Source organism: Sceloporus undulatus, chromosome 5 (assembly GCF_019175285.1).
Source record: "Sceloporus undulatus isolate JIND9_A2432 ecotype Alabama chromosome 5, SceUnd_v1.1, whole genome shotgun sequence".
Taxonomy (NCBI): domain Eukaryota; kingdom Metazoa; phylum Chordata; class Lepidosauria; order Squamata; family Phrynosomatidae; genus Sceloporus; species Sceloporus undulatus.
The window spans coordinates 96,231,682-96,241,993 of NC_056526.1; the positions used below are offsets into that span (position 1 = coordinate 96,231,682).

Here is a 10,312-nt window from a genome sequence, read left to right on the forward strand (position 1 = left end):
CTCCAGTCTACTTCCTCAGATGCATTTGGTGGCGAGGAAAGCCAGGGACAGGCCTATATATGCCATTGGTGTGCGAGGATGTCAATCCAAATTCCAAATCCTTTATGTATGGAAATGAATTTGCAGGTCCAGTGTTAAAGATGATCGTTAGCGCACAAAGGCATAGGAAACTGGTCTTTGTGCCTGGAGATGAAGTGGCAGATGGAGTCTTGCAATGGAACTAGCCTGTGGTGAGGGGATAGATTAATGTAGGGCTCCCCCATGAGGATGGAGTCAGACTGAGTTGACATGTGTCAGGAAGCCATTGTCTTTGTTCAATCCTAACTGCTTTACTGGCTCTTTGCTATGGAATTCTGGGAGTTGGAGTTTGTTGTGGTCCCAGAGCGGAGCTCTGCTCCGCTCTGGGCCCCACAACAAACTCCAACTCCCAGAATTCCATAGCAAAGAGCCAGACCAAGAGTTAAAGCAGTGCCAAACCGGGTTATTTCTCCAGTGTGGATGCAGCCCCAGTAGCTAGGCTGGGAAAGAGTTAAGCTCCCTTCTTCTCCCTTCCCTCCCTCCCTTTGGTCTGAGGCTGAGCCTGGAAAAGCTGAGGCACTTCTCCGGGGCCTCGACGTGAGCCAATCGGGAGCCTCTCCGGAGCGGAGCCCTGCCCAATGAGGGGAGAAAGGGCTGCCACTCAGCAGCGGAGAGGCCTGACAGCTGGCTTTAGCGAGCCAAAGGGAAGGGAGGCAGCGACGGGGAGGGCAGCGCCGCAGAAGGAAAGAAGGAAGGCAAGGAGGCCAGAGAGGAGGCCAGAAGGCCAGCCGAGGAGGCCATCGGGGGCCGGAGCCATCCCTGGAGCCTGGCCTGCCCTCCTAAGGTCTTTATGGGAGGACTGGGCAAGACTGGAGGGATCCCCGACGGCGCCGCGGAGCTGGGAGAAGGCGGCATGCGGTGGCCCAGCTGAAGGGAGCCCAATGGCCGTCCGGAGCGGGAGCCACAGCAGCCACAGCAGCAGCAGCAGCAGCAGCCCTTCCCCGACGCCCTTCTCCATCCAGGCCATCCTCAACAAGAAGGACGATCGCGGAGGCCTTGGACGGGGCTTCCCTTCGGGCCGGCTCCAACCCCTACCTCCTCCTCCTCCTCCTCCTATTCCTCCTCCTCCTCCTCTTCCTCTTCCTTCCCCCGACGGAGCGCCCGCCTGCTGCTGGAGGCTCTTCGGCGACGAAGCCAAAGCCCTGGCGGCCGCCCTCCAACAGCATCATCATCACCACAAATCCCAGCATCCCCAGCCCCGCCCGGGCCTCCCCGCGCCGTCTAGGCCCTTTTGGGACTCCGATTCGGTCCTGAGTGAAGAGAAAGAGGAAGAAGAGGAGGAGGAAGAGGAGGAGGAGGAGGAGGAAGACGAGGAAGGCCAAGCCTTGAACCCCCAAGAAGGCCTTCCTTGCAGGATCGTTAGGGAGCCCCCCGAGGAGGAGAGCCAAGGGCCGCCCTCGACGGACTTCAGCGACGGGGAACGAACGGCCCCAGCCTCAGGTAAGCAGGAGTTACGGGGTCGCCTTTTCATCCTTTATGAGACACACTGAATCATAGAATTATAGAGTGGGAAGAGACCCCAAGGGCCATCCAGTCTGACCCCCCTGCCATGCAGGAACTCAAAGCATCCCCATTGAGCCTCTGCTTAAAGACCTCCAAAGAAGGAGACTCCACTACACTCCGAGGAAGGAGTGTGTTCCACTGTCAAACAGCCCTTACTGTCAGGAAGTTCCTCCTAATGTTGAGGTGGAATCTCTTTTCCTGGGGCTTGCACTGCTGTTTGAACCCGGCCATAGTTTCCGACCCGAAGGAGAACCTGTCCTAAGGTGTTTCTTGACCCGATTTCTTCCAAAGGGGGGGGGGGGGTTGAGACATTGCCTTCCTCTGAGGCTGAGAGAGTGTGGCTTGCCCGAAGATCGCGGCCGGGATTCAAACCCTGGTCTCCCAGTGTCCGGCCTTTTAGTCCACCGCTTTAACCACTACACCTCCGGTTATTTCTCCAGTGTGGATGCAGCCTAAAGGACTGCAGAAATAACCCAGTTTGAGACCTCTTCAACTGCCCTGGCTCGGTGTTCTGGAATTCGGGGATTTGTAGTTTTATTCTTGCCTTAGTAGAGCAGTGGAAGTCTCCGCTTCTCTGCATTTTTAGGAGTCGGGAATGGAAAAGAATAGTAACCATGGCTGTATTCGCACCACAGAAATAACCCGGTTTGATCCCGCTTTAACTGCCATGGCTTGAGGCGATGGAGTTCTAGGGAAGGTCGTTTGTTGCGGCATCAGAGCTCCACTCCGGTTATTTCTGTGGTGTGGTTGCAGCCTAAAGGACTGAGGTCCACACTGCAGAAATAATCCAGTTTGAGACCTCTTCGACTGCCCTGGCTCGGTGCTATAGAATTCTGGGATGTGTAGTTTTATGGGACATTTATCTGTGGGAGTGCTCTTGTGCCGAAAACAGACCACAGTTCCCAGGATTCCCTAGCTCTGAGCCAGGGCGGTTAAAGCGGTCTCAAACTGGGTTCCATGCAGAATCCCGTCAATTTGAAAGAGAAGAGACCGACTTTAAAATGTTACTACATACTTAAAGTTTCAGTTGGAGATCTGAGAGTATGCCGTAACCGAGGAGGAAAATAACTACTATGTGACTGCCTTGCCACCAGGTTTGAGGATTGGGCTAGGACTCTGGGGACCAGGGTTCGAATCCTGACTTGGTCATATAAACCCACTGCGGCCACCTTAGGCAAGTCACATACTCTCAGCCTCAGAGGAAGGCAGTGGCACATCTCTTCTGAAGAATCCTTGCCATGAAAAACCCACGGTAGGTTTCCCTTTAAGCGTTGGTGCAAAAACACATTCCAGAAATCATCCAGTTTGAGACCACTTTACATTTCCTGGCCCAGTGCTAGGGAATTCTGGGAAGTGTCGTGTTGTGGGACCTTTGCCCTTCCCTGTCAGAGAGCTCTGGTGCCACAACAAACTACAATTCCCAGGACAGTTCAAGCGGTCTCAAACTGGGTTGTGTGTTTTGGATTGATGGGGCCTTTCTCTACTAAACCGAGCTACCAAAGAATACTTACACCGAATAAATAGACTGCTATCTTCTGGGCTTCAAAGCTTGCTTGCTTTAATCTGGATTACAGCAAGTTTCTGGCCCTGGATTATGCCAATGTGCATAAAGGCAGCAACTCACAAAAGGTCCAGGTCTGCAGTTCTATGAATTGTAGTGACACCAAGGACTACTAGGGGCTCATCCTGTTGGACCCACTTGTCATTCCTAAATGCCATTACAACAGATAGGCTCTCACTGTTTCCTACTACATATCAGTGCAATGCTATCAGTATGTTCAGATATATCCCACCGCCATCCATTCAATGCGGCTCACTTTCAAGTAGTGGTTTGAGTGTTAGGTTGTGACTCTGGAAGCCAGGGTTCAATTCCCCTCTCGGCCTCGAAAACCCACTGAGTGACCTTGGGCAAGTCACATGCTCTCAGCCTCAAGGCAAAAGCGAATACATCTTGCCAAGAACATCGGTTGTGTGCCATAAACACACAAGGCCCACAACCGCTTTCAAACAAGGAGTAAGAAAAAGTAATCCCTGAAATGAACCAGAATACACTGGTTTCAGTGGGACTTATAGTGGGCCTTTCTGGGGTTTGCTTCCAGTGGATACCAAAATCCATGGATGCTCAAGTACAACGGCATAGTATTGTGGTGCCCCTTATATATAATGGCAAAATCAAGCCTTGCTATTCGGGATTTATACTTTTTGGACATAATATTATCAAGCTTGGATGGATGTTTCCGTGGATAAAGAATCCTTGGCGATGGAGGGCTGGCTCTATTCTCCTGCAAGATGTATGAAGGGTTACAGCTTTCTGAGACAATCCTAAACTTATTTACGGGGAAATAAATCCCTATCAGTTTTAGGTGAAGTCTATTTAGAGTTGGAAGGGGCCGCAAGTGCTTTGCAGAAATCCACCGTTAGATCAATCCCGAAAGATGCCCATCTCCAACCTCTGTTTAAAGTCCTCCAAAGGAGGAAGATCCACTATCTCCCAGGGTCTCTTTCACTTCAGTGGCCTTTTCGCATCATCTTTTTGTGGACAGTGAGTCCTGGAAATGGAAAATCTGTTGCCCATTTGGCTGGAATCCTTTAGGTTTACTCTTGCGCCTGGAAACGTTTGACTCCCATTTTAACCCTCCTTGGCTGGGTTGAAAAGCCAGGATAGCCAGGCGTCCTCCTTTTCCAGGACCCGTCCTCCATGTCTGCCTCCTGTCCAGGCGGGATTCCAACACGTCTAAAAATGTCCTCCATTTCTGAGCATGCTTAGGAAGCATGAATTTATGTTTTGAGGTTAAGACATCTGTGGAAAGCCTGCTGGGACATAGAGTTAAGTTCCAATGGAAGCTGGTCAGGGGAAGAGAGAGATCAGATTGGGGCGTCTTTGTGCCAGGAAATATTATTATTATTATTATTATTATTATTATTATTATTATTATTATTATTATTATTATTATTATTATTATTTATTGATTAGGAAAGGGCCCTGCTTTGGGGGGACTTGATCGGGATCTTTGGGGGGAGCAGAGATCGTTTGAAGGATCTTTTTCCCTGGCTGTTGCAGAATCTAGTGGGATGCTTTCCTTCAAATAGCTTTAAGGCTTTAAAGCCTAATTCCTTTCTGGAGCTGAGTAACTTCTATGCCTTGCAGCAACAAGGGAAAAGTCCCAGAGAGGAAAAGATGGCCCAGGGCTGAAGGCAGAAGATCCTGGGAATAGAGAGGCAAAGGTTCATAAAGAGGCAGCCTTCATAACCAAATCCAGATCGTGTTCAGGTTGTGCCGCACTTTCCAGACTTTCAATCTGAAGCCCCTGATCGTAACGTTTGCACAGAGTTTGCACACAGTCTTGTTTCTGCTCCTTCCAAGAACGCCTGGCCTTTTTTTTTTCCTTTTGCAATGGCGATCTTCTTTCTCCTTAAATCTATGATGATCTACTCAGGATCCTGGGCTGGGAAGGATTTTAGTCTGCTTGCTAAAATCCTAAAATCTCCAGATTTTCTTTGGGAGCCAAAGGGAGATCGGAGCAATCTGCCGACGGCAACCAAACTCCGACTGGATCCGATTCTGCCCTTATCTTTCTATTGCCGACAAAAGTCTTTTTGAGGGGGTTATGTGCTTTTAAAGCAGAAAAGCCCCCCTCCCATTTCCAAAATTGAAGGCCTTTCTGTTGTTGTTGTTGTTGGGTGTCTTCAAGTCCTTCTCGACTTGGGATTTTCTTGGCAAGTTCCTTCAGAGGCGCTTTGCCAGGGCCGTCCTCTGAGGCTGAGAGAGTGTGGCCATGACCGAGCCCCTGGTCTCCAGAGTGTAAGTCCAACGTTCAAACCACTCCACCATTTAAGTACCTAGAGAGATATTTCTTGTGGCACCTTTGAGACTAACCGAAAGAAGTTGGCAGCGTGAGCTTTCCTAGACTTCACTCTGCTTCCTCAGATACAGTTGGAGAAAATAATAATGATGATAATGTAGAGAGATCTTGTAGCACCCTTTTGAGACTAACTGAAAGAAAGAAATAGGCAACTTGAGCTTTGGTAGACTTCAGTCTATTTCTACCACTAAAGGAAGGAAGGAAGGAAGGAAGGAAGGAAGGAAGGAAGGAAGGAAGGAAGGAAGGGAAACCGGACCGAGATCGCTTTTCTGGGCCACTTCTCTTGGATGGGGGTCTCACAAGGGGGCCGACATTTGGTTCCTGGTGTTCTCTGAATCATAGAATCATAGAAGAGTTGAAAGAGACCACAAGGGCCTTCCAGTCCAACCCCATTATGCCATGCAGGAACTCTCTATCAAAGCATCCCCGACTGATGGACATCCAGCCTCTGTTTAAAGACCTCCAAGGAGGGAGACTCCACTACACTCCGAGTCAAGCAGATGCTTTTGTATAGCTGTTTTGTTTGTCTCTCACTCCTCTGTGTGTGTGTGTGTGTGTGTGTGTGTCTACCTCGCCTCCTTTCGTTCCCTTTCCCCTTCCTTTTGGGCAGGGACCCGTTTTGCCTTGTTCCCTCCTTTTTGCGTTGTTCCTTTCAACCAGTGGTTGTGCTCTTTAAGGGAATTTTGGACTTCAGCTCCCAGAATCCCAGACTATTGGCCAACATGGCTGAGGCTTCTGGGAGCTGAAGTCCAACGTCTCTTCAAGGGCACAGTTTGGGGACCACTGCTGGATCTGTGTGTCTATGTGTGCTTTGATTGTGAGTTCCTGCATGGACTGGACGGCCCTTGATGTTTCTTTCAATTCTAGGATGCTATGATTCTCTAAAAGAGGCCTCCTTTCTTTTTTCTTTCCCTTCTTCTGCTTCTTCTCATCTCTCTGATGGAGGCTAGGTCTGGGGTCCGTACAGTGGGTCTCTAGCCTGTCCTTTCCCTTCTTCGGCCCCTTTGCTTCCATTTCAGATTCCGTGTCGGCCTCCCTCTTCTTCTTTTTAAACCTAAACTACAATACTCGGGTTTGAGTACTGAACTGAGTGCTTTGAGTACTGAATTCTGGAAGGCCAGAGTTCGAATTCCCCGCTGGACCACGAAGCCACACTCTCTCAGCCTCAAAGGAAAGCAAAGGCAACCCCCCTCTGAACAAAGCTTGCCAAGAAAAGAAGACGAAATCAAATCTTTTTAACAAAAAATCCGTCCTGGGCCTACAACAAACTCCAGCTCCCAGAATTCCATAGCCAGGGCAGTTAAAGCGGTGCCAAACCGGGTTATTTCTCCAGTGTGAATGCAGCCCCAAGTCTCTGCTTCACTATTCAACCGTTGCGCTAGTGGTTCTGCTCCAAACGTTGCTTCCAATTGATGGCCGCCCAGAGGTTTTCTATCCCGGGCAAAGTTTGTTCCGAGGAGGTTTGCCTTTGCCTTCCTCTGAGGCTGAGAGAGTGTGACTTGTTTCCACTCTGGGGTCGACTCTGCCCCAGAGGATGCGGAAAGACCCCCAAGGCCATGCAAAACAGCAGCAGCAACAAAGCAAAACCAGGCTCCAAAGACTTCCAGCAATAAAAAGGCTGCAGGAGTAAACTCGGTTTGAGCCCACTTTAACTGCTAGGGCTCCGTGCTATGGAATTCTGGGAAAGGTCGTTCGTTGCGGCACAGTCACCCAGAAACCGAGGACGAAGAGAGGAGAGGGAAAAGGCACAAGGACTAGGATCTTCCATTTGAACCTTCTGCCCAGGCCTTCCTTTGGAGCAGGACTAAGAAACCTGTATTTAGGTTTCTAGGAATCTTTTGAGGTTTTTTTCCTCTCGCTCCTCCATTTTTTCTGGAATGTCCTCCATTTTGAGCAGGACCAAGAAGCCTGCGTTTACATTTCTAGCAGATTTCTGAACTTCCTCCCCCTCTTTCCTCCATGTTTTCTGGAATGCCCTCCATTTTGAGCAAGACTAAGGCGCCCGTATTTAGATTTCTAGGAGCCTTTTGAACTTTTTCTCTCTTTCCTCCATGTTTTCTGGGATGCCTCCATTTTGAGCAGGACCAAGAAGTCTGCCTTTAACATTTCCAGGCGTCTTTTGAACTATTTTTTTCTGTTTCCTCTATGTTTTTTTGGAATGCCCTTCATTTTGAGCAAAACTAAGGCGATTGTATTTACATTTCTAGGAGTCATTTGAACTCCAGCCCCCCCTTTTTTTCTTCCATATTTTCTGGAATGCCCTCCATTTTGAGCAAGACCAAGAAGGCCGCGCTTACATTTCTAGAAGTCTTTCGAGCTTTTTTTTCCTTTTTCCTCCAAGTTTTTTTGAAATGTCCTCCATTTTGAGCATTTACATTTCTAGGCGTCTTCTGAACTTCTTTCCTTTTGCCTCCAAGCTTTTTGGGAATGCCTTTCATTTTAAGCAGAACCAAGGCGCCCGTATTTACATCCTAGGCGTCTTCTAAACCTTTTCTCTCTTTCCTCCATGTTTTTGGGAATGCCTCCATTTTGAGCAGGACAAAGACGCCCGTATTTACATTTCTAGGAGTCTTTTGAACTTTCTCTCTCTTGATTTCCGAAATGCCTCCATTTTGAGCAGGACTAAGACGCCCGTGAGTCTTTTGAACTTTCTCTCTCTTGTTTTCCGGAATGCCTCCATTTTGAGCAGGACTAAGACGCCCGTATTTACATTTCTAGGACTCTTTTGAACTTTCTCTCTCTTGTTTTCAGGAATGCCTCCATTTTGAGCAGAACTAAGATGCCCGTATTTACATTTCTAGGACTCTTTTGAACTTGTTCTCTCTTGTTTTCCGGAATGCCTCCATTTTGAGCAGGGCTAAGACGCCCGTATTTACATTTCTAGGACTCTTTTGAACTTTCTCTCTCTTGTTTTCAGGAATGCCTCCATTTTGAGCAGAACTAAGATGCCCGTATTTACATTTCTAGGACTCTTTTGAACTTGTTCTCTCTTGTTTTCCGGAATGCCTCCATTTTGAGCAGGACTAAGACGCCTGCCTTTACATTTCTAGGACTCTTTTGAGTTTTTATTCTTTTTCCTCCAAGTTTTCCGGAATGCCTCCATTTTGAGCGGGACCAAGGAAGCCTGCATTTATATTTCTAGGAGCTTTTCTTTCTTTCTTGTTTCTTGAATCACATCTTTGGGTTTTCTAGTGGGGGGGGGTGGCTAGTAATTTAAATGTCTGGGCTACCCTCCTTTTTGGAGGGGTCTGGTCGTCCTTTGGGGCGGAGGACACAACCGGGAGGACTATTGGGGAGAGACATAAAGTTTCCCCGTCCCTCCTTTTAATGCTTGACTTTTTCCTGCGCAGGGGACCGCATCCACCCGGAGGAGCTCGACGGGGAGGACGAGGAGGAGGAAGAGGAGGAGGAAGAGGAGGAAGAGGAGACCCTGAGCCCTAAAGGCCCCCGACCGGGTGGTAAGTACGCCAAGGAACAATCGGAGGCATCGGAGCCGGAGGTCAAGGCCCCGACGGGGCTTCCCTCGACGACGGCGGGTCCGGCCAAGCCCCGCAAGAAGCGCTCCCGGGCGGCCTTCTCCCACGCCCAGGTCTTCGAGCTGGAGCGGCGCTTCAACCACCAGCGCTACCTCTCGGGGCCCGAGCGGGCCGACCTGGCCGCCTCCCTCAAACTAACCGAGACCCAGGTCAAGATCTGGTTCCAGAACCGACGCTACAAGACCAAGCGACGGCAGATGGCCGCCGATCTCCTCGCTTCAGCTCCGGCCGCGGTAGCCGCCGCCAAGAAAGTAGCCGTCAAAATCCTGGTCCGCGACGATCAGAGGCAGTACCACCCGGGAGAGGTCCTCCGGCCTCCGCCGCCGCCTCCTCCACCCCTTTTCTCCCTACAACCGCCTTACTACTACCCTTACTACTGCCTCCCCGGTTGGGCCCTCTCCGCCTGCGCCGCCGCTGCGGCTTCTTCCCAGTGACCGCCTCGACGGGGCGGACGCAAAGCCAAAGAAACCAGCCTCTGGACTGAGACTGAAACTAAGAACCGGGCTGGAAGCTTTTCTTAAACCTCTAAAGAAAGCCCTGTTTAGGGATCTTCGACGGGGTGGGAGGGACCCGACTCTCAGTAAGACTGACTGCACCGCTTTCAAAGGGGGTTTTAGTCACATTTTCCTCCTTCTCAGACGTGTTTCTCCTCCAGAAGTGAATCGGAGCGACCCCGAGGGGACTTTCGACGGGCAGCGAACAAGAACTCCCTCCGCGCGCTAATACGCATCCTTCCGACTTTGGGTTTTTGCCGACTTTTAGCACTTTGCCGTTGTATTGAAGTCCTTGTTGTTGTCGATGGGCTATAAAAATTGTTATTTTTTATATTCAATGTGAATATTTTAGCCAGGCCTTCGAGGGCAATGGTTTTATTTTCCTTTCTTTGACTAGCCACCCAAGTGCCTTTCTTTATCTCCCAGTACAAAACCCCTGCGCCCTTCTCTTCGAGGGACGCCTGCACTCCAGCTATCTCTCTCTTTCCTTCTCTGTCGCCCTTGAATTGTGAATATTTGTTTGTTCATCCTTGCCCTTGTACGTTTTCTTTTTTTAATTTATAAAATTCAGTTATATAACTCTTGGGGCTGCCCTTTCTGTCCTCAGCTTTTTTTGCGCAGACATCCATTCATTCCCTTTGACTCTCTGAAGTCTTAAACACAGATTTATTGCGAACTGGGGAATTTGAAAATATGGTGAGGAGTTTAATAATAATAATAATAATAATAATAATAATAATAATAATAATAATGCAGTAGAAAGGCAGTTTGACTTTCCAAACCCATTCCCTTGAGCTGTTTTCTAAAGACTATGAAAGCGAACCATCAAAGACAAACC

The 10,312-nt window shown here is 49.3% G+C and overlaps 1 protein-coding gene across 1 annotated transcript; it reads left to right on the forward strand.

The window, feature by feature from the left end:
* The first annotated feature begins 741 nt into the window (after positions 1-741).
* On the forward strand, positions 742-10,023 carry NKX3-2 (NK3 homeobox 2). The gene is made up of 2 exons (XM_042469380.1): positions 742-1,518; positions 8,795-10,023. The coding sequence occupies exons 1-2, from the start codon at positions 960-962 to the stop codon at positions 9,412-9,414; spliced, it is 1,179 nt and encodes a 392-aa protein (XP_042325314.1). The 5' UTR covers positions 742-959; the 3' UTR covers positions 9,415-10,023.
* The last annotated feature ends 289 nt before the right edge of the window (positions 10,024-10,312 follow it).